The sequence below is a fragment of the Plodia interpunctella genome, chromosome 11 (assembly GCF_027563975.2).
Source record: "Plodia interpunctella isolate USDA-ARS_2022_Savannah chromosome 11, ilPloInte3.2, whole genome shotgun sequence".
Taxonomy (NCBI): Eukaryota; Metazoa; Arthropoda; class Insecta; order Lepidoptera; family Pyralidae; genus Plodia; species Plodia interpunctella.
In genome coordinates this window covers 5,631,135-5,658,888 of record NC_071304.1, presented here as the reverse complement: position 1 = coordinate 5,658,888, position 27,754 = coordinate 5,631,135, and the positions used below count along the sequence as shown (strand labels likewise).

At 32.8% G+C, this 27,754-nt stretch overlaps 2 protein-coding genes and 1 long non-coding RNA gene across 7 annotated transcripts; 2 read left to right on the top strand and 1 right to left on the bottom strand.

Moving 5' to 3' along the window:
• Nucleotides 1–148: 148 nt before the first annotated feature.
• Nucleotides 149–2,893, top strand: LOC128673933 (uncharacterized). 3 transcript variants are annotated; one of them, XM_053752110.1, is made up of 5 exons: nucleotides 149–169; nucleotides 443–582; nucleotides 1,488–1,579; nucleotides 1,781–1,991; nucleotides 2,214–2,893. In XM_053752110.1, exons 2-5 carry the CDS (start codon nucleotides 501–503, stop codon nucleotides 2,579–2,581), a joined length of 753 nt encoding a protein of 250 aa, XP_053608085.1. In that variant the 5' UTR covers nucleotides 149–169; nucleotides 443–500; the 3' UTR covers nucleotides 2,582–2,893. The 3 variants fall into 3 exon arrangements, with proteins under 3 accessions (XP_053608085.1, XP_053608082.1, XP_053608083.1); XM_053752107.1 differs by having other exon boundaries at nucleotides 161–302; XM_053752108.1 differs by having other exon boundaries at nucleotides 161–302; nucleotides 1,488–1,596; nucleotides 1,807–1,991.
• A 9,841-nt stretch (nucleotides 2,894–12,734) lies between these two features.
• Nucleotides 12,735–26,327, top strand: LOC128673936 (protein dimmed-like). 2 transcript variants are annotated; one of them, XM_053752113.2, is made up of 5 exons: nucleotides 12,735–12,955; nucleotides 19,782–19,937; nucleotides 21,961–22,190; nucleotides 23,525–23,664; nucleotides 23,911–26,327. In XM_053752113.2, exons 2-5 carry the CDS (start codon nucleotides 19,790–19,792, stop codon nucleotides 24,014–24,016), a joined length of 624 nt encoding a protein of 207 aa, XP_053608088.1. In that variant the 5' UTR covers nucleotides 12,735–12,955; nucleotides 19,782–19,789; the 3' UTR covers nucleotides 24,017–26,327. The 2 variants fall into 2 exon arrangements, with proteins under 2 accessions (XP_053608088.1, XP_053608089.1); XM_053752114.2 differs by lacking the exon at nucleotides 12,735–12,955 and adding an exon at nucleotides 15,666–15,794.
• Nucleotides 23,744–27,567, bottom strand: LOC128673942 (uncharacterized). Of its 2 annotated transcripts, none has more exons than XR_008405127.1 (2): nucleotides 27,356–27,567; nucleotides 23,744–24,075 (listed from the first exon to the last, which is right to left on the bottom strand). It is a non-coding gene; the product is annotated as an uncharacterized LOC128673942 (long non-coding RNA). The 2 variants fall into 2 exon arrangements; XR_008405128.1 differs by lacking the exon at nucleotides 27,356–27,567 and adding an exon at nucleotides 27,013–27,238.
• Nucleotides 27,568–27,754: the final 187 nt, after the last annotated feature.

Below are 27,754 nucleotides of genomic sequence, written 5' to 3'. Positions count from 1 at the left end.
ATATACATACATACGGATAAAGTAAGTAAAAATTATAAGTAGATATTATTATTTTGTATAAATTTTGCCAATATAATTATAAATGGAGAGAAAAATAATGTTAACTACAGTACTTTACTAATCCATGCATAAAACTGTCACTGTCAGTACTGTCGCTAGTTGGAAATAGGTAAATAAAAATATCTAGGTACCTACTTAGTTAGAGTTAGAAAATATCAAAATTAGGAAATAAAAATGTTGCCTATGAAATGTTTTAGTAGATTAAATTGTAATTTAATTAGTAGGAGAATTATTAGCCTGAGGTTCGTATTAGACCTAAGTACTGTTGTTTAAAATTTCCTTGCATTCACTTGCAAAGTGCAGTAGTAGTACCTAGGTATTTTTCGTATTTCCAAAGTTCTCCTTTTCTTACTCAATACTCATGAAATTACATTTTTTTTAGTTGCCCAGTTTGTCACACACATTCTAATCAAACTTTACCTCAGATTTTTACTGGACAAATGGACAGATTCAATGGCATTACTATAGATTCTTCTTCAGAAAAATTGGTTGATAAAGATTATTTTTCTCGCAAACTTGACGGTAAGACATTGATTTTTTTTAGAAATGTACCTAAATGTAATGTAATTCTGGATTTTAAAATAAATTCCACTATGGTTATATTTATTAGAAAGATAAGATATAAAAACAAATCCAGTCTCTCAAATTAGACCAAACTACACAATACAATTTTGGCAAATTTTTGGCAGGTTATTGTCAAAAATAAAATATATATGTTACTGTAAAAGCATGAACTATGGTAAATCTTTAGATATTCCAGTAAAACCTAAGATTTACCAACTCTTAATGGTAAAAGTCCGAACAATTTTGTGATTCTAACTTTTACCACCATTCACTTGGTAAATCTTAAGATTTATATCAAAGGCATGGTAAATGTTGAGAAAATAATTTTACTTTTGTTATTTTTTACTATTTAAGAAGTATTTTAAAGGTAAGGTTATACTATACCTTTAAAATATAAAAACATTTATAAATAAAAATACGTACCAAATGAAAATATAGGTAAGGATTTGATTTTTAATTACTTAGTTAATTAATTACTCTCATAATTATGATACCTACATAAAATATGTATGGTTTTGACTGAAAAATAAATAATTAATAAGAATTACTCATTGTTTGATTCCCAAAACCTACATTTACCAGCCCTCAGTAGCAAAACCTAGCATATACTAAATTCTAATGGCAAAATCCTGAAAAAATCGTCAATTATTTATAATAAGTCTTTACGTTTACCAACCCATGCTGATAAATCCTAAGATTTTCTGAAAAAACCTAAGATTTATCTGTATACGGGCTTTTACAGTAATATATGTATTCAAAGATAGATATTTCTGAAAGGTTCACCATTTTTCACAATATTTGCACACACTTCACAATATTTGCAAACATGCTTGATTGCACCTTGTTCAAAATGTTTTATGTAGAATCTCTGGCTAAATGGACCGAAGAGCAAAGGAGGTGTATTTGGTTTAAAGTTAATATAAAAGACTCTATGCAGGTTCCTATATTGGCGCAAGTAAGTGTTATATTAAAGTAAGTAATAATTAATGATTGCTAATAAACTATCTACATATCAAAAGAATATCTTGTAAGTACATTATTATTAAACAAATTACTGTTTCAAATTTGTTAACTGTCCAGCATTTTTCAAAGCAATAGTTTACTGCTTACATACCTATTTATTTATTTTAATAAAGGCATACATTAACATCCTTAGAAAGGGTTTAATTTCCATCATGCCAGAGATGACTATGTGATGATGTTCAAATGGCTGCCACTGGATTGCGAGCCCAATTTGCCTCCAGCTAGCCATACCAACCTAGGAGTGGGTGGCTTGGTATTCAACAATAAGGACCAACTCTTGGCTGTATCTGAAAAAAATTATACTTACGGACATTGGAAACTACCTGGGGGTTATGTTGAGAGAGGTAAAGCTATTTATTATTTTGTTTTATTATCTACATTTTATATTTTATTACTGTCTGTTATGGAAATATGAAATAACCTGTAACTGTAATCATAAATTAAATGTTCAAATTTAACCATACCATGTTAACATATTATCAATCTTCTAATCCAAATCCTCGATGGATTTGGTTTTATATCTTCAATTGTTTTAACTAATTCAATTGTTTTGTTTTATATTACAGGGGAAGATATCATAGATGCTGCTGTAAGAGAAATAAAAGAAGAGACAGGAGTAGATGCAGCATTTCAGTCCTTAATCACCTTCAGACACGTACACGACATGATGTTCGGAAATTCCGATATTTATGTACTGTTGATGATGACTGCCTTATCTGAAAAAATATCAAAATCTGAAAGAGAAGTTCAAGAATGCAAATGGATGAATATAGAGGAATATGTAAATCATCCAAATGTTTCTGAATTTAATAGACTTGTTGTACACAAAGCACTTAAATATAAAAGTAAAAACCTCAAAATGGAATTTAAGAAAAGGACTTTTAAATGGCCAACATTTGTTAGGGTTATTAATTTCTTAAATGTTGAAATTTAATTGGATAAATTAAATAAATTATTGCTTGTCGCCCCAGGCGCATAGTGCGCTATGCGTGACGACATTATGAAGAAGACGACAGAATTAAGTGACTTCTATTTTTAATATCCAGGGCAGGGTATATAAATGCTTAAAATGGTATATATATATATAGACATTTTATTTATTGTTTTGTATTATATTGTACAATGTCACTGTATAATGATATCGAATACTATTTATATTAGATGATATAATTCAAAGAATGTATAAAACGGTGTGTTGGGTATATATGTTTATTTAGAAGGAATTAAATGTATACTTACGTTTTTATTTGTTGTTTTTATGTCTAGACATAAAAGTTAAAACCTTAAAATGGACTTAAGAAAATTGATAGATAGATATTACAGTATTGGACTAGTCCAATATTGTAATATACTATTGGAATACATATAGCTCGAGGTCAAACATTATAGCTGTGGTTAACAATTAATTTTACATATACTTAGTAGTTTCGAGTTTTCGTTCGGGAATTTCAGGATAAAAAGCCGTGTAGTAAAATCAATCATCAGCATTACCTGCCTCAATATTTACACATTTTAAAAGTTTTAATGATGAGACTAGATTATTTTAAATGAACTTAAAAAATATAGGCCATTGGCCGGCTCTAGTGTGCGGCTGATATGTCCAATATTTTTTTAAAGTAAAACCATCACGTTTTCATCAATTTCGCTTTAGTATTAAATATTCCATTACAACTTAACATTGAATTATAATGCCGGCTACAAACTATCACCTAACCGACGCTGCGCGCCGACAATGCGAATGAAAGAACATTGCGTAGTTTGTATGAGAGCTTTTATTTACAGTAATGAAAAACCAGCAATGTATGCCGAATCCGTCAAAGTTCGGCGTACTGTTTCGCGATATGGTAGAGCCGGCATGTATGTAATCATCTTGCTTAAAATTTACTTTTGTTATAACGTCCTTACAGTTACAGTATTTTTTTTCTAAATTAACGATGTCTATATTCTGTAAAGGTAGGTGGATAATATCTTATAAATGTTCGATAAAGTCGCGAAACAACTCCACCGTCACCTAGGAAATTCTGAAATCTAATAAGTCACGTACCTACTTACAATGCACAGTAAAGTCAATACAAGTCACGCAATCTAAGCTCTTTGGTTCATATCTACCTGTTATATCTACTTCTTCGAGAATAGGATGGATGCAACTATACCTATACCTACGACTATACCTAGATAACTATGTACGAATATTTTTATGTAAAAATCAAGGTCATTGCTCTCAGGTAAGGTAGTTGTTATTGAAATCAAATATTTAGGTACATATTTAACTATCAATAATTATTAATAACCTATGCAAATACATTTATTTCGTTACAAACTTATACATGTTAAAGTCTGTCAGTATAAATGGTAGACCTGTTGTTGTCAGAACAATACTGAATTTTTTTGGGAAAAAATATCCGAGGAATTTGGTTCCAAGATATTAACATCGACTTTTGTTTCTTGCTGCTGTTGGACGTCTGTAAAAGAAAAAGTATGTATAAGCACTTAAGTATTTAAGATATCAAAATGGAATCCTTCGTAAAACAACAGAAAATGTCTCTCATCTGCGTTTTCTCGGTCTTACGCAGATGTTGACGACATCAAGCCAGCTCTTGGGTTTGCCCCTTCTGCCAGGCAAGGCCAACAACAGAAAAAAGGCTGCTAAACAAACTAATCGAATCATCTCACCCGTGTCCGTTTTGGAGGGTGTGCCTAAGTCCACCGAGTAACATTTATTTGTCTCCACAAAAAAATGATTTAAATACATAGGTGACGCAATACTTAAGTTAAATCATTATAATACTCGCAATGGCATATCCCTTTTTATTTATGATATAATAATCTCTTCAATTATATTGGAATTTCGTCACTATTACCACAGCATAAGATGTATTTTTCACAATAATATGTATAAGGTCACATCCGCGTTTTTATTGTACGAAACTACTTAGGAAGTCCGAATATCTAGGTACTAAGTTATTTAAATATTTTGTGAACAAAATAAGTCACGACAGAGAGTATACAATTTCACAGATATCAGAAAGTAATACCGACTTTTGCAGGAGATTACAGTTATTTATTTTTTAAATAAATAGTTAACGATGTTAGTTTATTCACAAACGGTAGTAGCAGGAGCTTCATTTCAAAATAATGTCTAATTTGTGTTGCAATCCATAGTTTTTTTTTATTCCATTCTTCTTTGCGACATATTTATTTTAAGCGAAGGTCGTCACACTCCGTAGCGGATGTTTCGAATGTATTTATTGCAGTTAATAAATGAAGATAATATTCGCCATAGAACATTGAATGGCAAAAAATGTAATGAGATTGCATGTGATGCGACAGAGATTTTATCGATAAAAATGATGATACTTATATAATGGAACTTGATAGAAGGTTCAAGATTTCGAATGGAGTGGTAAGGGTAAGTATACAAAGAGGATTCTTGTATACTCGAAGTTCAAAATTGAAAATCAATTTCGATTTTTATCCGTCTAGGTGGTAACTACCTACCACCTGAATAAATATCTTTAACAAATTATGTCATAAGTAAATATGTATTGTTAAGAAATTTCTGCAGAGCTTTATTTCCGGTTAATTCAGATAAGTTCAAGGACTTGCTCTTAACAAGAACCTAGAAGTTTCAGCATTTCCTAGTAATTAAGACTTACGGTCATAAGCTATACCTATTGTAACCATTCACCTTTTAACTCGGATATGCTTGGGTAAATTTATTCATGAATATAATTTATTTAAAATTAGGTACACTTAGGTAATTGTTGAAAACTCACCGCGCATTCTTGACTTAATTTGTTTTTAATTGTGAAATATATAGAAAAGCTCAGGAACATCAACTTGATGGTGATTGCTACCGTCACAACAATAATAAACGCGTAACTCATTTTGCCCAATTCAAAAAGCTTCATCGAAAATTGCTCAGCCACGTAGCTAACTTGTCGGGGCCACAGCGCAAGCAAAACTGCGAGCCATTACAACAACGGACCAAATGGCTTTTTTTATCGACACTGAATGTTGGTTTATAAATCTATAGAACTCTCATTTTGTTTATATAGTTGGAAGGTGTACATACATCTAATTAGAATAATTAATAATATAACTGTATGCTGGGCGTGTGATGCTTTGCAGTCTAGGTATATTAATATGTACAGTGTTAAAACGTCATGTTTCAGGTAGATTACAATTACTCATTGTTATTTTTATTTATATAAAGGACAGTTTACGTGGTCCTATCTATAGATAAGTACACGCCGTATTTATATAGGTAAGTATAAGTGAGGTAAATGAATTAGATACCTGTCTACATAAAATTAACATGTTGACTTCTGACATTTTTAAACACCTGTGTAGCATTTTTTTTTCTCCAAAACCTGTCTACTCAAACGTTGGTCTGGCCGAGATTGTTGTGAAAATATCGTCTTGTAATGATATTCGCCGCCATTGTTCAAAGGTGTGTCTAAATAATTACGTGACTTTTGCATCGGCTACGGCATTGACCAACGACGGGAGAAACGCAAACTTGACTTAGACAAATGCAGGGCTAAGTAAGTACTAGTACATACCTAATATATCAAGCATGGATGCTTATTCCTTACCACAACATGCCTTAAGCGGTTTTTAAAATTCTCACACGTTATTGCTGAGATAAGACTTTGCACCCAATCTGATTGAACAGGGAAAATATCCTTTGATCCACCGGTTAACATTACATACTCTTAGATTCAAAAGTGGATTACCTAAATGATGAATAAAATTATCCACTAATCCATCAGTGGATCTTAGTCAGTGGAATGAAGAATCTTCTTAATAACTAGCTATGCCCTGCGGCTTCGCTCCCGTTGGAATACTTACTTCGGGATTTTGGATAGGCTGCAGCCTTTCTCATGAATGTAGCTGTCATACATATAAATATTTTTTACTTACTTATTGACAAGTAGTTCCTGAAATCGCTCGTCCAAATAAACATACAAAGTTTAGCTTGGTACACAAAAATATAAGATTTTGTAGCACGATACCTAAGTACTATCGCAATTGTTTCACTAATTTCAAGCCTGTAAAATAAGATAACTATTGTTATTTTCCTTAGTCGCGTCGACTTATACAACACTCAGGAAAAGAAATAAGTAATTATAGTTACTCTTCTGACTTGGACTTCTCTCATCTGAGCGTTTTCCTTAGTTACTTACTGTTTACTCAGAATCAGGTGCTGAAGAAAGTATCAGAGCTTGGGTCCACTTTCCTTCTATTTCTCCACTTCGCATGTTCAGGCATCCATAGGTCAGAAAAAGCAAAGATTGAACGAGTAAAGTAATTTTATTCAATATTCTCTCAACGGAGATTAGTTATTCCTGTCAGAGCAGCGGCGACCTGAAGGTTGCGGAAATTCGGTTTGTCGCCTTCCTTTCGTGTTACGAAGTGTCCTTATGAAGGTAGGTACATAAAACAGCACAAGCCCCCTGGAAATTCGTCGCGGTAAAATGCATTCAGATTTAATTCAGGTCAGGCAAATCTCTATGATTTGTAGCCATGGGCTCAAGGGGCGCCACAAATCTTTGGATAGCGTTTGTGTTTGATTGTACCTACATTTCGCAACAGAACTTATGATAATGATTGATTAATTAGGTTCGTCGTCGTTTAGGTAAAAGATACAATCTCTTTAAGTTACAATTTCAAGCCGCCACTGCATAACCAACACTAGGTGGTCAGTTAGTGGTAAGGCTTTTTTTTCAAATAAGAAGGCTTGCGTTATAAACTGCTTATACTTACATGAACAAGGTTTATTAGTTCTCTTGAATTTGTGGCAAACTCATTTTTACGAGGCGATGACCTTATTGTTTAGCGGTCGCTACCACTGTAATGGTGGCGACGTAGGCCTGCAACCGCACCTGCAGCTTGCTGTTGCTGCAGTGACGCTCTGAAGGCATTCCATAATTATGAAAAATAGTCATGGAAACCGCTTAAACGATATGAACATAAACAAACCAAGTCACTCAACGCTACACGTGCCGTCGGCAGATGCAGTTTGAAGCTGCGTTTGAAACTTTAGCGACCTTTATGTTAGTAATAAGTAGGTACCTACTGTAAGCATTTGTTACGCCGAAATGCATTAAGTCAAAATTATAACACTCCTTTGTTTACGACGTAGGTGCTGCCGTGGTATAAAAATCCATTATGTCTTCGGCGTTGTAATGGGCAGCAATTACGTCGCCGAGGACATAATGGTATCTTCTCAAAAAGTATTTGTTGGACATTTTTGGAAAATAAAACCAGGTCTGGAGCAGAGGTATTAGTCTCTTCATGGGTTTATCTATATAATGAGCGCTTCTATTGTATTCTAATTATACAGGAAGTTTGTGACTTGCTGCGATAGTGTGTTAATTCTTAAATCACGAAAGTACAGAACAGTGTACACCGAGATAAGTGTTATACATGTACTCTGATAAACATATACATTTAATAGATTGTAATCGATAAGTACCTAACTTATTTATCTCTATACCATATTTAGCTATCCAACGATTACGCATTTTCTGTAAGTTTTATTCAGAGTTTTTTGAGTTTCGTACAAAAAAAAGGAACCTTTATAGGATTATTCGTGTGTCTGTCTGTCCGTCCTTCCGTCTGTCATAGCTAGCTTTTATTGACCTCTAAACTTCTTTTGGTAGAAAGTATCTTGAAGAAAAAAAAAACAAGTTCACAAGTACCTATCACTTTGACTACACGCTAGAGGAAAGACACTGCGACGATTAACTTTGCGTTTTAAATTATTTAATTACCACATTTACCTAGTACCTACTTCACTCTATTTATAGTTTTCCCCTTGATGGTTACAGGATAATTATTATTTAGTTTCCTACGTTTTTCGACGTCAATAATTGCAATAATTTTAAATTATTGATTAGTTACAGAGATCGTGGTTAATGTTAGATTAGGTAGATTGACCTGCAGATCAATTTCTATAACAGACTGTTTTTTTCTGACTGTGTTATAGCATATAAGTTATTCACTGTTGTATAGTAGTGCTGTTGGTGCGTATTCGTGAAATATTCTCAAAGATGATCACGTGAGCATTGCTGAGGCGGGCCTCGGAGTCCTGGCACGAGAACGTAGATGGTGTTATGGATACTCTCGGCACATCCTGGAAAATATATAGTGAATTTTAGTCCAACGGAATGGTAGACAAATAAGATAAAGACAATTGGCTACTCTCATACTAGTCAAAGTAGTCATTCTATGGAGCTTGTATGACAAAAATTGTGAAATGTGACGTCACGGATTTTGGAGTCAAAAAGCATTCCTAATACCTATATGTACTTTAATATGATTGAAAAAAATGTAAATATCGTAATTAATAAAATGTATCATTTAAAATTGTATTTGATTATTATGTGCATACCTATATGCGTTTTATTTTATACCCAGTAAAGTAGTCAATTAGACGTATTTAAATCAAAAGCAACCTATTTGGAATTGATTTCGAATGAAATGCTTATAAGTCCTAAGAGCAACGCGGAAATTTACGCAGATTTAAAACCTTGCCAACCTTAAGTTAAAAGTTTAAAGCATGGAAATTCCTGGCAATTGCTAAACCAAGTTAATACAAGAAACGTTCTAAAATTGCTAACCTAGTCCAGTCATGTAGACTTTTACGGATGTCCCCTACATATGTAGCTATACTGGAAGTCTAGCAGTTGCTTTTGTTTAGAGACCTCACTTTGAGAGTTTATTACCTTTTCATGTAAATATTAGTTGGTATGTAGATCTGATAAAAATGTATACATAACTTATCGTGATCAGATTTTAAAACATACTTATCTATATGTAAACTACTCAGCCGTTGCTCTGTTCGCTCGCCCGCGCGTAGCCAATGTTTGACCCTGGGTCATCAAGAGCGGCTTCGCGGTTTAGCGCTAAAAGCGTGACGTACCTATACGTGAAGTAGGTACTTATTTTTTATTATAATTATGTAATTACTGTTTCGAACATCATTTAAAAATTTCTAAGTAGTTCATATCTATCGTATGTGCCTATAATACGAGTTCCATTTTTTCGAGGCAAACACAAACTACCTAAGTAAGTGCTTATATAGACACCTACATCTATATGAAAGTAGCATTAAATGTTTCAATCACAAAATAACATCAGTTCAACTCATTCGTGATTCTTAATCAAATTAAATTAACCCATTGCTGTTGGTGGAAGCATCGTTTTCTGAGTTACAATATAAAACTTTGAAAATAAGCACTAAATAGGTAGCTAAACTAAACAAAAAGTACGCACCTTATCTATAACGAGCAGTGTATACATTATCGATCCCGCTAGAAATATTAAATTGATTAATAAAAATGCTCCCGCAACTGGTATAAACATTTTAAATGGATTATTTAAATATATTATTATATTCTTATTGGACAGCTGCTTCAATGTGACTGTGGCTGTGATTTGCAATGCCTAGATTTTTTATTTTCATATCTTGTCTGATTGTAAGTATAATGATTGGAAAATATACCTATTATTAATCAATATGTGACTACGTATCAATTAACCATATTTGATATCAAGATAAGTAAGATAACTTTCGAAAAATAATTAGGTATCAATTTATTTACATTAAAAGAATATATTCAGGATGAAAGTCAATAATTAGAAGCATTCAAAAAGTGGTTAGGTAATTGCAAGTGGGACTCTCCATTAGGGGATCCTTTAGGAGGGATTAATGATTTATCATCCAGTCTGTGAAATGAAGAAGGTAATGGTAAACCACTCCAATAATTATGTTAAGAAAGTTGTTGTATGTGTTTCCACGTAATGGTCACGACCTTCCGCCACGAGAAATACAACTCTATAAAGAGAAGAAACGTTGCGGGAAACAGGATACATTGCGGGAGTTGGAAGGGGTCACGTTAGCGGGAAACGAGACGGGACACTTATTGAGAAATGGAACGAGAAACAAGAGTCAATACTAATTTAATTATTTTAAAGTATTTAAATATCTTTAAATGTCTATCCTTATACGTTTGTCTTTAAATATTTATTCTAACCATGACTCTCTTTTGTATGGTAAGTAGTAGGAGATATATGTATTATGAGTGCAAATAATTTTTTACGGAAAATTTACGGTTATGGAACTGTCAGAAAAAAAACATTTTCCCCCAATATGTACGACAATAATATAAATAAATAGCAAAAATTACGCACATATTTATTTTGCCTGTTGCAAAACGTACCGTGATCTCGTCTCTACCTTTCTTGGGGAATCGCCATTTTCTCCTTATAATATAGAGTGACCCATCCCTTAGTGGAAGGGGTTGTACTGTATATAGACTTTATACCTATATATCTAAAAATAATATAATTAGGTTTATACCTAATTATATTTAATTATTTAAACCCACCTTAGACTAATAACCACGTTACAATATCCATTGCTTGGTTTAGGAGTTGCAGAACTATACATAACTGTAGACAGACGATTGTTATTTTTTATATATAAATTCATGTATTTAAAAATGAAAAATATAAAAGACGTGTAAAACAAACTAACCAGAAAACAAGTTAATAAAATTGGCACTAACTCTACGTAGAGCAGCGGTTGTGAGTTGGGTCGGTTCCAAAGGGCTTGCTACCTCACTTGTTGAGCCTGCAGAAGTGTCTTAGGGACAACAGGTTGTATGGTTGACATAAGACAATTTGTTATGTTATTAGGTACCGCCACATAGAAGTCTGTGTAGAATAATTAGAGTTTACTGATATGTTAATAGAGTCGCCATTTTTTTTGTCTTCTCATTAACAAAATGATAATTGGCTACAAAACAACTTTTATTTTCTCTGATTTTCAATACCTCGGTTCCATCCTCCAAAGCGACGAAATTCTATGTGAAATGACGGTGACACTTAATCCAACACGTTGTAATGTCATCTGTGACTCTAATGACATTACAACTCAAGGGCAAGATCTACAAGACCGTATGGCTACCAAGGTGACAAATGAAAAGCGACTGCGTGTAGCGGAGATGAAAATGCTTGAAAGTGGATGTGAAGAGTGACTAGTATTGATAAAATAAGGAACGAATATGTGAGAGGAGATCTGGAGAAAATTGGAAAGTAATAATAGGCTCCAATGGTATGATCACGTTATGAGAAGCGAGGAGAGTAACGTTGTCAGAAGGGTTATGGATTTTAAATTAAATGGAAAAAGAAATAGGGGCAGGCCGAAGAAGAGTTGGATATGGATATGGTTGAATTGAGTGCGGATATGGCTAAAAAAGATGTAACAGATTGGTTGACATCAGACAGGGTGAAGTAGAAGAGACTAACATGCGGTACCGACCCACACAACGACGACACATAAAGTGGGATAAGGGTAGGCTGATGATGAATATAATATGAGATGTTGTTTTGTCGGACAGAAAATAAGTTTTTGAGGTTTTATTTATTTTATCAATTTCTACATATGATAAATATCCGATAGTGTATAAAAATAAAATTAATAATATTGATTACGTGTTGGTTTATATTGAGTACGTGGTTTCCTGATAGGTACAGATTCAAGAGATTTTAAGAAAAATTTTAGGGCAACTTTTTTGAAACAGTTTTGGTTGATTTTAAATGTTACACAATTAGTTTTTCTTGAATTAAACGACCAAATATTCTATTATTCTATTTATTGACATATTACATATTACTTTCTGATATAAAGGGATCCGTATCCATTAGTAACATTTAATAGACTCTGTATCAAAACGAATTAATAAATACTTATACCTATGTATTACTTTATTTGAATTCATCAAATTCAGCGATAAGATGCCTGAGGCAGGCAAGTATAACTTGTAGGCAAATATACATTTTGAAAATAAAATAACTTTTATTTTTTAGTTTTCCAATACTCAACAACATAAACCCTATTTGTGTGCTAATAAACCCTATATAGGTCCTAGTTGACGTTGATCAATAGTACTCGATTATGTTTTCAATAGGATGCAGTGCGGACGTCATCTGAAACAGAATTTCCTTTATTTTCCGAAAGCCTAGGCCCGGGCCGGACCGGCGCGCCGGACGGGATGAGCGCTCGCGCGCCCGCCTGCTGCCGCTGCCTCCACTCTGAGTCGCGCAGTCACCGCGTGTACTTGCGCCTCGCTCATACTTAGGTACCTTTTATTCCACACAATACTTTTACTCGGGCCTAATATCGCCGCGTGCTGACAACGAACACTGTCACTTTCGCTCGCTCTAGATACATTGCAAACATGATAACGCAGTGAATTTTAAGTGCTTTGGACTTCCTCTGCGGCTGGACTCCAAGGTAAGTCGGAACACAAAGAGAGTTAAAAGTCTACGTGTCAGTTTCGATATCAAGTGAAAGGCAAAGTTTGATAGAAATAAACACAAAGTATTTCGTAGTTACATCATAAGCGATTGCTCTACATTTTAATGTTTAAAGTTGCAAGGACTGCATATTAAGATTATACTAACAAACACTTAGGTAATATTAGGTATAACTACCTGTTTTAAACTTTTGTTTTGTGTGTTTACTGAAAGTTTTGCCCTATTTTCTTAATTTTTTCAAAAGTTCTTCAGTTACAAAGTGTTAACTAACTTATATATACCTATTACTCAAAGTTTTATTTAGCTGTATATTTAAATATAATGTAATTTTCGTAACTAAGTAAGTATTAATCTTTGATTTTGTACTAAGGCAAGCGAATTTTTAGTATATAGCTTTCAACGAACATGTTACTAACTATAATTAACGATTTAGCTCTTATAGGCACTATGTAGTTATGCTGATATAACTCGAGCAAGGTAACATAATATCGTTGATAGTGAAAGTTAATCTTGATATTTTAATGCTTACCATAAATCTATAATGTTGTCACGGAAATGATCGAAACAGGAATTTAAAAAACATAAGAAGATAAGTTATTTACGCATGTCATTACTAATAAGCAAAAGGTAACTTGTAAAGACAATTCGTAACTACAGAATTAAGTAATTTTTACGGAAAATACATAGTACTTTCTAAATAAAACAGAAATATATAAAACGTTTATCAAATACATGTAAAAATAGATAATCCAATACAAAGAGTTGTAATTTTAAAGTTACCATCTTATCAGTTCAGTGGTATAATTAAATTGCATTTTCGTCTGATTCTGCTTAATGCATGAAAAATTTCACGGATTTATGGAAATAAGTAAAATTTTAGCAAAAATTTGATTGATCGATATATTAAAATATAAACATTGTATAAACATTAAGTATTTACATTACCTATTACATATAACTTTTACATATAATTATTTATAAAAAGGAACTAAACTTCGGAAAAAGTGAATATCAAATAGAATCTAGAACTTGAACATGTAAACTTTATATGAGAAAAATACTGTGCGTGCAGATCTCTTATTAATTTCATAGTTTCGCAAAACGTTGAGATAGGTTGTTACTGTGACATAAATATGCTAAATCTTAACATATTTCTAAACAATTGTGTACTGCTCTTAGTTCTTTTCATGATTGAAGTTTTTAAATTTATCAACTGGTAGCATTTTGTAAGCGGCAATAAAGTTTATGAATATTTATCATGGCTTTAGATAATAACAATAAATACAGTTATCTATTTTAAATAATAATTGTATGTACTTTGTTAGTTTAGTAAATAAATATATAGATATGTATAAATAAATAAATCGACGCGAAATCGTATTCATGAGCGATCGTGACATAAAACTTAATATCAATGAAATTAGTATATTGGATTGAAGAAGTGGCATAATGACAAGACAAGAGTATTACAAAATGGTCTTTTTAGTACAGTATAGTGGTTTTATAATTAATATATCCATTCTATATATTACGGATATAAATATGCAAATATTATTCTATGACGAAAGTAAATACCTTAGAATATCTGAAAATTATTCATTATTAAGAATTTCCTATAAAATTTAGCAGTTCAATCTTTGACTTACTTTTATCAACGGCGTAATAGCGACAAGTATTGGTCAAAAATCATATTCAAAAAACTGCCTCAAAAATGCTATTGGACGGTAGAGAGTGACACAATGTGGGCGAAAGTACTATAGTAATACCTTCACTTTTCGTGTAAAATAGCAGTAATACCTATGTTTTAGTTACTATGTTTTAGATCCGCTTACTGCCTACTTTGAAAATAGATATTATAATTAGATGAACACACAAATCAAAGGGAATATGATTTAGTTGTTATAGATAGATTTTGTTAATTCAAATATTGTTTATTAAATAAATATCATCCTATCAGTTAACCTACATAAATCCTGTCTAGTTACCGATTGACCTGGTTAAAATAGTCGATAAACGTAACTTGCATCAAATTCTGGGAATTGCAGGGTCAGGCTACGTAACAGGCCCTAGGCAACGGTCGCGTCGGGAGCCTCTGAGTGCTCATTCTATTTATAGACACACACAACACAACATATGCAACTATAGCATAACCTAGGTATCTATTTTAATGAAATGTTATCGTAATAACTTGCGAGTGTGCCTTTCGGTAACGTTTTATGTAGCGAAATTTTTACATTTATGGTTTTATTATCTTCGTTAGCGTTACAGTATTTTTCACAAAACCAAAAGTTAGATAGGTATACTAAATTATTGTGGTTGCTTTGATAATTTATCAGCAAGTGTGTGATAGGTATACATTATAAGACACTATTTGATAAATCATCGACTAAAGTGCAAGTTCCCTTGCGATATTTTCCTTCACCGTTTAATGTTTGAAACAGAAATACATATATAAAATGGATAGGTTGATAAAAATCTTACACGTTGTAGAGCTCTAGCAAGGTCTCTTTATAACTACAATTTGTTTTGAATTGTTTAATGTTTAGCCAGCTGGTACTACAATAACTGATATTCAAAACAGCTTGCGTACACTATATTAAAACATATTGATATGGATCACGTTCTTGCATATAACCACGCGTGCGAATACCGAATTTATCTATTCGTATCGATATGCTTATTCGTGAGCATCATTGAATAAAGTGTGCATCTGATATGAAAAAATGTAGATAAAATTAATGAAGAATCAATATATTAATACCGTAGCTCACTTATCACACACCCGAAACTGCTGGGCGGTGAAAATTTTAAATTTGGTACGTAGTTTCCTTAGAGAGTGTAGGAGAGCACTAAGAGGATATCACGAAATTTCTACGGAAACGGTAATACGGAATTTTTACAAGCGTGCGAAGACGCTCGCTATAATTTCCATTTTCTTGTATCTAAGCCAGATACTGACCAATTATTTGTCAATCTAAATTTTATCCTTAGAATATAAATTGTAGAACGTTAGCCAAGGTTCGAAAGATATCCGAGTTGGAATTGATGACAACCGTGACAAACACTCAATTTTTCATTTAGAATAAAAGGAAAGTAATAAATAGTACATTATTTTTATAATATCTATTGATAAATAATATAGAGAGATATTTAATTTGGGTGCAGCTTAACTAACAAATTATCTACTTTAAAAACAATCAGTGCTAATAGTGTTAATGTTAGGAAAAAGTTTTGAGGACAAGTTTTCTTCCTCAACCAAGCAAAGCTGCAATGGGCAAACGTCGTACTGCATTTAAAAGGAGAGGTTTGTGGTAGATCTATTACCAGTAGCAATAGACACATGTAGTCGATATTTAGCTGTGAAAAAATGCGTTACGCAATCAATAAAGTTGTTAGCGATAAGCGTAAATAGGCTAAGACGGTGGCCAGCGAGTAAAGGTGAAAGTACCGAGGTAGCGGGACACGCGAAGGTCATCTAACATGCCGTCCATGGTCGCTGGCTGCGCGGTCTCGGGCGATGGACTCCACCTGACCGAGAAAATAGTTGTTCTTTTTCCAACAATAGAAAGAAATGTACCAATGCGGATGCGATTTCTGATGCTCTCGACTCGAAAACGAGTCAACAGTTAATTACAATTCTAAATAATAAAAATAATGAAAAATCTATCGCATGATTATGGTCTGTTTGAAATTGCTGTCAACGAAAAGGTAACATGTTTCCGGCAACATGATGCCTTAACATAACCTTTAATGAAGTAATTTTGCGCATACGCACATCGGTCGTCGTCACGTCACGTGTTTCTTTCTGACTCGAAATGTCACGCAAATGTCAATATCGATGTGATTGCAAACCTGTTGTTTCGTGGTAGGTACGTCCAATGTCATTCTAAAATTATACACAGTTTTTAAAAAAAAGGACCTTTCAGCTTAATGTACATGTACATTTGGTACGGTCACAAAGCTGAAGTAAACAAAAACGTATATGTTTAGTCTGAAACATAATACTATTACCTCGTGCACTTTGCAATACTTGTAAATATAATTTATAATTAGTAATTATAAATACTTACTTAATTGAAATCTGTAACTACCTTACGGGGTCACAAAACTTTTAAGTCAATAAAGATTGGTGCTTAGATTTAAATAATAATCTCACTTATATTAAAAATGATATAGCCTGCAAGGCTGCGTATTTATTGAAACAGCTGCAACAAAATGTGACGCAAATGATGCTTGCGGGAGCAAATACAGCAAAGATAAATAATGTGGTGGCTTTATGAAGGAATAATTTAGATACAATTATGAAAACAATACAAGAAAACGAACACCAATTGTATCATTGTTTTTCAAAATTTACTGCATCTGTAATTTACGTGATAAATAATTTTGTTTATTTCCATTTTATAAAGATATATCTTTGGTATCCCACAGTTCGCTAGACAAGTCCCAAGATCTGTCCTTATTTTCCATAAGTCACTTTCCAGGGCATCCATGGTCTTAAAAAAGCAATAGAATTCCGCGAGTAGTAGTTGTTATTTTCATTATTACAGCATAACGGCTTTCGAGTGCATTTGCTTTGTTTTACGTGTGCGAGTTAAAAAAAACGAGGGCCGCACGTGGTGCGAACACGCGATGATTTTAGCGTGCTCTTAGATAACCATTAAGTGTGGAAAACATCCGGAATAAGTATACGAAATCGATCTCTAGGTTAAATTAATGATTTTGTGGGTAAATATTATAACATAAATCATGGAACCAGTTTGAGAATTAAATAACTATTCTAGCCTTGACTCTTGATACAATTTTTACATTTTGAATATATATTTCTTATTTTTTTATTTGACCTTGTGAGGATATCGGTTCCTAGGGATCTATTTTGAGTGACAAGAAAATTTTACCTGGCTAATATTACCTGTTTGAATATAATATCTGAAACTTATTCACGAACTAAAGTCAGTTAAATAAAAATAATACCCATTTACTTCGTTAACACCATAGGTTAACACTGAGAAAAGTAGGTACTTATTAAATTTAAAGGTGTAAAGAATCTAAGGACATCGTGCCAGCAGGTTTATGTTTACAGTATAATAGAATTAAAAATTGTTTCAGAATAAATTCGTTACGAGGCGAGTGAGGCTTTAGCCGTAAATTAATAATAACCACGTGTTAACTGGTTTCACTTTACTTCTGCAGTAAGTGATGATTTGATTATACCAATTATTTCGACTTATTTGACATGAGAATGACGTCACTTGATTATTGTATTGGAACGAACCACAATATCCAAAACCTAACATAGATTTTTGACTTTTTTCATATTTTCATTTAGTAGTAAAGTAAATAAATATATTTATAATTTCGGTAATTTCTTTAGAAAGGTAGTGACTGCTTGGCTTGGTGAAAAATACTGTACTCTCACTGTAAAAGTCTGAATTCCAAAAGTCAAAAAGTCCTTATTGATAGGAACGCGTAGAACTCTACGAAATTATTCGTAGCGCTCATCATCAAAGCGTAGGAATCTCGTAGCACTACAGTGACGTGGCGTCGCGTAGCAGGGAACCTCGTAGAATCTCTACGAGTTTAGGTGATACTTTTTATTCCCAGTAACATTGTTAAAAATATATTAGAAAAGTGAGAAATATATTAGAAAAGTGAGGAATGAATGTATCTTTAAATGTTGATAATCGTAAATATTACTTAATTATATATTAATTTCGTATTTCAACGTGTTTCTAAGAATTTATTTAAATATTTCAGAGAAGATAGAAAAGATGATTAAATAAGAATATTCTGTAAATAAAATGCTTCTTTAACATGTTACATTTACATACGAAATTTTGGAAACAACACCAAAAGTCACGTATTCTAACAATGTATCATTTTTCAGCGCGATCACGAATTTGCAATAATTATATCCACATAAACATATTTATGAGGAAAAGCGTACAAAATTATCCCTATTATATAGGTATTACATTAGTTATTATATACAAAAATGTTATAATTATTAATGCTCATCATTATAATAAATAAGAGGGAGGATTTGTCAGGGGACCAAGCACAGACCAGTACTAGGAGAATTAAAAAAAATATCTGCGGATTCAACAAATGTAGGTGTTGTATGAGGTACCTACATAATGAGTGTGTAGGGGTGCCGGCGCCGGCGGTCCGGGCGCCCACGCGGCGCCCAGCCGAGCGACAAATGACACCCATGCTCCTTAGCGCTAACACCCGCGGTAATTGAAAACAAAAAACAATTATTTATTATCAACTTGTTTGACCTTTTTATTATTAATATGTATCGAGCTGCTTGTATTCGTTTATTTCTTTTGATTAATTCATAATGTTATGTGAAAAACAGATAACTTGTGTTTTCTTTTAAAATATTGCATGGTATATAGTATAGCTAGGTCGAGTAAGTTTTCATTTTTTGCTTCCATAAGTAGTTTGGATTGATTTTAGTACATACGTTTATATACATACACAGTAAAAAAGTGCATGTCGTATGTCATTTAATTCAAAATATATACTAAATTTATCAATTTATATATATATATATATATATATATATATATATATATATATATATATATATATATATATATACATTTTGTCGCGCAATGTTTTTGTTTGTTAAATGTAACGTTTATTAAATTTGTACTCGACGCCCACGACACAGGCCTAGTCTAGTGTGGGATTGTTTGTTATTTTATATACATGTAATTCTTTACGAAAAATAAATAATTCTTTACATTCTTCCATTAAAAATGAAATTAATAAAGAACGGGTACTTTTTATTTCAGGTCGAAATATGCCCCAGTGGGCAAGTGAAGGAGGCGGGTCAGAGGCGGTGTCACCAGAGCAAATGGTTCTATACTATGACGACGAGGCTGAAGGGTCGGAGTATTTCGACCGAAATCAAGATGTGGCTGTCAAAATAGAACAAGCTGGAGAGGCTGGTAAGAACTTATATTTCATTTTTTTAGTAATACTTTATGCTACTAAACGTTACGGCAAACTAGACGTTCATTCTTCGCTCAGAATAGATAGATATTAATACTTCATTGCTTTGACACGCAAAAGAGTCTAAAAATCTATTTTAATATTTAAAAAAATTATCTTACCTTGGCTTTGTTATCGCACATTATGTACAGAGTTTTAAATTATTCATGAATATACCTATAATATCAACGTGTTAAAGTCTTCAGAATTCTAATGAAAATATTGTTATATGTAGTACAATAGTAAACGCTTCGAATCAGATAAGAGCATTACGAAAATGGCCGTAGTGCGTCCAAATCGATTAGTCTGCGCTGCGCTCGCGCTCTTACGCAAAGTAGTTATCAAGCGTGCGCGTCACGTAAATGTTGTTGCTGGCAGGCTTGTTGCACGAACTCGAAGTTGATGACAATATGCTTCGAAATTTGAAAGTTTCCAGTCAAATGTCATAATCATACTTTGAAAGTGTATGTCTGGGGAATAAAAGCCTAGTTTTTTCAAAGGTGTTTCTACGGGGAAAGGGTAACTCTGGGGAATAATTCCTAGGCTCATGTCGGTGAAGTTCCTTCCATTTCTATTTTTATATAAGTATGACACGATAATAAACCCATACAGCCTAGTTTTTATGTTTCATTGGATCTTAATATTTAAACGAGTTTAATTCAAAGACGGAAAGAAACAAATAAAAATTCTTGCATGAACTAAAAATTGGTGGTAGAAGATTTATTTTGAAATAAAAGCGTAGCAAAGCTTCCAGCAACAGCTATACAATGAAACAATGAATTTTCAGCTTGCTTGTGACTACGTATCCAATATAAGCTAAATTACTAATTAAACATTTTTCACTTATGACATTTCTCAGTTATGAAGTTGTTTCGTTTTTGAAATGCCTTAACAGAAAAACTGGGAGCGATTAATTCGAACAGTTTCATGCAGATAGGATAATTTGCAAACGAAATGACTCGTGACGAGATCGCCATGCGATGACGTGAACGACACGCAACTCTTACAACAACACGTATGATAGCCGATACTCACACCCACATACCAAACTTGTATCATAAACCTCGCGGTCTTTGCGTCTGTTATGATAACAAAATATATACATTTTGACATCAATGATTTAGTCATGTTGAGGAAGCTTGTAAAAAATCACGAAAAACTTGAAAAATAAATTTAAATCACACCAACCTGACATAACTAGGTTATAACTTAGTCTTATCTTTTCGTGTCTTTTAATTATTTTGCACTTCCTGCTACTTTCTCTACATCACTGTCGGTTGTATAGTAGAAGAAGCTCAAGCTTCATTTTTAAAATAAAATACCTAATTCTTTGTGGATATGCAAATTACATGTTACGTGTTAAGAAGCGTATTAATCCACGTCGACGATGCACAGATCTTTTGTATCGAATTTGGTGATAAGTGAACCACTTTTATTTGCCAAGAAGAGGTTAGTGATCCAAATAGCCAAAAATACAAGTGAAAGCGGAGATAATCGAAGCCAATAAGTACAAAAAATTGTACTTAGTTGGCAGATGATTAGCCGATTGTATATTATAGTTACGAGTACTATGTTATTTTTAAAAGATAAATTGACATTAGAATATAGGACGGTAAAACTGTTTGCAAATCTCAGGATGATTTAGTTAAGGTATACTACTCAGGAAAAGATTGTGAATGGAGAATATAGAGGAAGTTAAAAAAATTAAACATCAAAGTACCAAGCCACTTCGGACTCCCTACTGTAACATATTCAATAAATATATTATTGGACAATAAAATGTGTTTACACTAGTTAGATAGGTAGGTACCTACTTACTTAGATATAATGTATTCAAACTTCTACCTACCTCTCTGCATGAAGAAACAAAATAGAAAGTTTAGCAAACAATTATACTGAAAATAAATTCATTAGCAATCTCATGTTTCAATAACAGGTGCAATAAAAATAATCTATAATAAATATAAACGGTGATTTCAGATTTCTACGACAGCGGGAGCGGCAGCGACGAGCAAGTGCCGCGTCGCGTGAGTAGGCCGCGGCGGGCGGCTGCTGGGTCCTCCTCGTCAGCCAGCACCGGCGGCCCCGCACCGTCCGGGCCCGGCCGACGCCGCCGCTGTGGCATATCTGCCAGAGAAAGGAACCTACGCAGACTGGAAAGCAATGAAAGAGAAAGAATGCGAATGCATTCTCTCAATCGTGCGTTCGAGGTGTGTGACCCTGGTGTTTTGGTTAAGAATTAGAGATATTTTAATAAACTTGCGATCCGTCCTTCGTTAGGGCAAAAATATTGTATACCACACTCTATTGGTGAAAACCGCATGAAAATTCGCTCAGTCGTTTTTGAGTTTATCTCGAACAGACTGACAGACATACTTGGCACAGGGTTTTGTTTTATAATATGTAATGTTAAAGAAGTGTAAAGTAACATAAAAATACTATTGGAGATACTATTGTTGAAAACATATAGAGTAATACATTCAGTTATTCGTTCATATTCGTGTAATGAGAATACATAAAGAGAATTACCTCTCGTTACGCAACATTTTCGAAAGTTGATAATAATAGCCCCGAATTGTGCTGTGTATTTTGACTTCGTTTATCGTATTTGAAGTCAATCACAGGAAGTCTTAATAACAGTATGCTGTGATTAAGCACTTAGTTATTTTGTTAAACTCTTGGAAAAATTATTAATCTGCACTCTGCCCTAGGAACCCTGGATTATTAATAGTGAAGTTTTCAACATTGACCAGCATATCAACATATCACCATAAGTTCAAAATTGTTTGTCGTTAGGAATGATGACGCGATGAATACTACTTCGAAGAAAGCCTTCGATTATAATAACTAATTCCGTGGTTCTGTGTGGAATTAGCGTAATTGGTAATCTGGTGGTCAAAAATAGTCCATATTGATAAAAAATTATTGACTTTGCAAATTAATAGTTATTACAATATTTGATATAAAAAAAGAATTTGATTTTACTATAATAGTACATGCCATCATCACAAAATCGTGCACTTTGCAAAATGTTACTTGCAATAAGGTATAAACGTGCTTGACTAACTTTTAGTTGATGTCCTAATGGAATGGCCATCGATGTCTCGATTAAATACTTTCACTTTTATTGTCTACTAAATTATTAATATATAACTTAAAATAATAATAAGTGTTTATGCTTCAGCAAACTCCATTATGATTACATTTATCCAAAAAAATTATAACCAGTCAAATTTCCGTATATTATATTATCCAAAGAAATTTGTAACACAAAATTATTTTTATTTTTGGGTTTTCATAAAAATTACAGGTTATTGAAATTTTTGAAAGTATGTTCTTATTCCGTAGTACTTAAATTTATTCTTGAGGTTGTAGTATTAAATTTACGAGTAGGTATCTTATTGTGAAACTAGTTGACGTTCAAAAAGCCACTGCTTAATTTTTAAGTATTTTTACCGGCCATCTAATATGTTGATCAGTATGGTAGGTAGCTTATAATTTGCTTTGCACGTACAAGTAATTCATTTTATTTTCGATCACATAGGAGCTCCGAAGAGTGATACCGCATGTGAAGAAACCCAATCGCAGTCTTTCAAAGATTGAGACCTTAACGCTTGCGAAAAATTACGTGAAGGCCCTTACTAACACGATTTGTAATATGCGGGGGGAGGAGGTTAAATATAAGTAAGTACCTCTTTATAATTACATAGATAAAGAGAGCTATATAGGTTGATGCCTAGTAACTTTGTTGTAAAAACTGCTGTGTTATCTGTATGTGAATATATTATCATATTTAGGTACATATCGAAAAAAGTTTCGCCTTTTGCTTTGCAATACAGAAATCAGATCTTTACAGACACATAGATTTTTAGAAAATATTATAGCATAGGTAAATGTGATGTTCGTTTAAAACATTATATTTCTTGTCAGGTTCAACAGCCTCGATGACAACGTCGAGCCAGTTTTCGTGCTGACCCGTGAGGAGCAAAACAACAACGTGATGGAGCAAGAGCTACAGATGCACGAAAGTCCCTGATCGGAGGACCGCAGCCGGCGCCGGCTGACCCGCGTCCACAACGTCCCCTACTGCAAGACCTGCCGGTATTAAAAATACAAATGAAATGCTTACCAATTGCTATATTTTTTCTCATCGATGTAAAGATTTTTCCATGAAATTAGTAAGTACTGTACGGAGTACTTACCTACTAATTCCATGGATTTATCTTCGTGTTTGTTGACATTTGAAATGATATATAGTCATGTTTTATGTGTTTGCTATTCACGGAAAACCATGTACTTGCCAATTTATGTACTTAAATATATTTTATTAGTAATAATAATAAGTACTTCTAAAGTGTGATAAAAATTATAAATAGAATTATCTTGATGTAGGATAGTGACAAAATGGCAAATATTCCGAGTTCTAAATGTACTTATGTACTACCTACTCGTGTAATCGTTTGATTGACACATACGTTTATTTTAAACTTTATTTTTGCCAGATCGTCACGTATGTACCTAAGTACTTATTCGGAAAAATTGAGATTGGTACCTGTAGGTACTTTCTTATAAAATAGCCAGGGCTGTGTCGTATAAAGAGTTTAATGAATTTATTATTTAATGAGCTGCAGAGCAGAAATCAACCTTTCCTAAAATAAAATTACATTTTTATATTTTAATATAAAAATGTAATTTCAATTTATAAATTATTAAATAAACTAAATTTAAAGACGTAGAATTATGTTATTTATTTTATTTAGAATGTACTTATTTTGAACTATATCTATCAGCTTATTCCAGATGTAAATAATTTAAACTCACTATAATTATGTTGGCAATTATGTATACGAACAAGAATCTCAAAAATATTATATGATAATTATGTATTTTAAAAATATTCTTTTTATTGCTTACATAGGTATAGGTTGTTTATTCAGAGTCTATTATAGCAATTCAAAAGCCACAATTCCTACATAGTTACCTACTCGTATTACCTACGTAGGTAATAACCTAAGTGTTTGTAGAGTCAATTTATGCAATACAGATTAGTAAAAAAAAATAATTAAGTAGATAAATATATTGGTGCCAAACTGTTATAAGATGCCAAATGAAGGTACCTACAAGTACAAAAAGCTTAAGTATATCATAATAAGTATTTATGTTTCTAAAATGGTGTGCAAGGCAAGTATTCGATCGGTAATTTCTTAATTTACCAACGTGAATTTTTAAATTAATTTCTTAATTTACCAAGGCTTCCATAGGAATGTGGGATAAAAAGATCCGATAGATTGTAGGGGTTTCTTCACATTCTCACTAAGGGCTGTCAAAATTTTCGTTTTTAATATAGGTAGTAGAATTGATTACAAACTTCAACAAGTTGGAGATCATAATTTATACATCAACCCGCTGTTAGGCCTCCATTTTTTCGCGCCACTTTCCTATGTGGGGGTAGCATAGTTTTCTAAATAGGGTACCTACCTAATCCATGCGCTTGCACATTACGACTACCTATCTACCATACATATATATATATATATATATACTTATATCTTATACCAAATACCACCACAGAAAAATATACATACCATAATTACCAGAAAAGACCCGGTTCTTTAGATTTTATTGTTATATAATTTTTAATTAAATATGTAGATTTTTTCGAAGGAAACGTGAGCAATTTTAATTGTCTATTCTATGACCTAATTAAATTAATATATAATAATACATAAATAAATATAAAACAGGTAACAAATAGGTAGCAACTAAAAGTTGTAGGTACATATTAGTTACGTACAATGACTAGTAAATCACAGAATGTGTCAAATAAAACATGTACTTAATTAGGTATGCATGGCTATAGGTATGTGTTTAGTAGTGTTCATCTAGAAATGTACAAGGTGTCTATAAAATTACGGAAACATTTAGATACAGTATTTAACAAGTTTTTGAAAATCTCAATGTGAGTTACCATTATAAGTATAAATAGTTAAGTACCATCACCATGGCATAGATATTAAGTACCTACTTATATAGTAATTCCAAAAGAAAAGAACAGAAAAGGTCATAAGATTGGTAGTTATGTTGTGTACTTAATTTAAGCTATGTACGAATGTTTTATAGTAAGTATTTGCGGCGAATTGAGTCTACTATCATTATCTAGGTAGCATAATGACAATTATAATTATGTTGATGCATTGCATTTTTAGAGTTGTTTAAAGACAAGACTTACACAAAGAACAGAGTTATATTTGTGAAAGTTTTGAAGTTGAATTTTATTTTGAAAACTATAAGCTATTTTGTAAAGTTTTATTATATTTTTTTCTGTAAATAAATGTATATTATACCTACTTAAACATGGTTTACGTAAAATTGCCTATTCAATTATTATTAAACGGGAAAACACAAGTATGAGAATAAGAGAGATTCTCATACTTGTGTTTTCCCGTTTCATTCGAACGGAACAAAAAATACTTATTTCAAAGCCAGTGTGATAAAAACATTCATGACGGCCAGCGCCGATCACGTGTTCCATTATTTTAAAAATCATCCCGGCTAGACAGACACTATCGCCAAAGCTAAGATATATCTATAGGAAAAACGGAGGATTTTTTTACGTGATATTTTTTCTGCTTAGTTCAGTCATGGAATTAGTAGGGTTGCACAGAGTACCAAGGTACCTACTAATTCTATGCTAATATATAGGTACCCACTAATTCTATTCTATGCTTCACACTTGACGTTTAAAAATAGTACCTACGTTTTTGGAAAATCCTAAGAAAATTGTCCTTTATTGGCGGCATTTTTTTGGAGAATAATGATGGTAAGAATACAATTATTTAAAATAATAGCCGCTTACTTATTTTAAAATAATATATTTAATATTTATTATTATTATTTTAAGTGTTTTAAACAACCTCTAAAAACAATTATACTCGTAAGTAACCCAATAGTCTAACAAAGAACCAGCCAGCCAGCCACCAAAAACACAAAATAGGTACACTGAACATCAGAAAAGGAACTTTAGGTACATACCCATGTCCCAAACTCCCGGAGAATAAATTAATATTTGAGTCCGCTTGCTAATGTCTCACCTTTCAAAATATTTTATGCCGTAAATATTATATTAATATTTTATTGAACTATCGCCGAACTCGAGCAGATGCCGAAACGTATGCACGGACATTGTGTACCTAGGTATGTATGAGAGCTTTTATAAGTTTTTTACGAAAAACCAACAAAGTATACCGAATCCGCCAAAGTTTGACAAACGGTAATGCGATAAAGTAGGTATAGCCGGCATTAAATATTGTATGCCAGTTCCACACTATCGCGAAATCGTGATCATTGCGTAGTTTGTATGAGTTCTTTTACTTACCGCAATGAATAACGAGCAATACATATGTACCGAATCCGCCAAAGTGTGACAAACTGTTCGACGACAGTGTGGAGCCGGCTGTAGATTCGGCTGTCAATCGATACTTCTTTATTATAAATGTGTCTATCTGTTCGCTTTCATGGCTAACCCGCTGAACCGATTTTTATGACATTTGACACGCTTTGCTTAAGAACGAAGTTCATTGGAAGAGCGAACACTATGGCGTAGCGCCCTCGTGTAGAATAGAATATTTCAGTAACGCCTGTCGGTGATAATTTTGCACTGCGCCATCTCGTGCTTGCCAGATAAACTATTTGGCCTATATTATTGCCAGGTTACAAGACATTATTTCATTGAATAAAACATCAATGAAGTCAGTCAACAAATAATTTAATTAAA

Coding starts and splice junctions, on each gene's coding strand:
- LOC128673933 (XM_053752107.1), top strand. CDS start 235: ATGTTGCCTATGAAATGTTTTAGTAGATTAAATTGTAATTTAATTAGT. Junction 303..442: donor AGGAGAATTATTAGCCTGAG/GTTCGTATTAGA, acceptor CATTTTTTTTAG/TTGCCCAGTTTGTCACACAC. Junction 583..1,487: donor TTTTTCTCGCAAACTTGACG/GTAAGACATTGA, acceptor TGTTTTATGTAG/AATCTCTGGCTAAATGGACC.
- LOC128673936 (XM_053752113.2), top strand. CDS start 19,790: ATGCCCCAGTGGGCAAGTGAAGGAGGCGGGTCAGAGGCGGTGTCACCA. Junction 19,938..21,960: donor AGAACAAGCTGGAGAGGCTG/GTAAGAACTTAT, acceptor CGGTGATTTCAG/ATTTCTACGACAGCGGGAGC. Junction 23,665..23,910: donor GGGGAGGAGGTTAAATATAA/GTAAGTACCTCT, acceptor ATTTCTTGTCAG/GTTCAACAGCCTCGATGACA.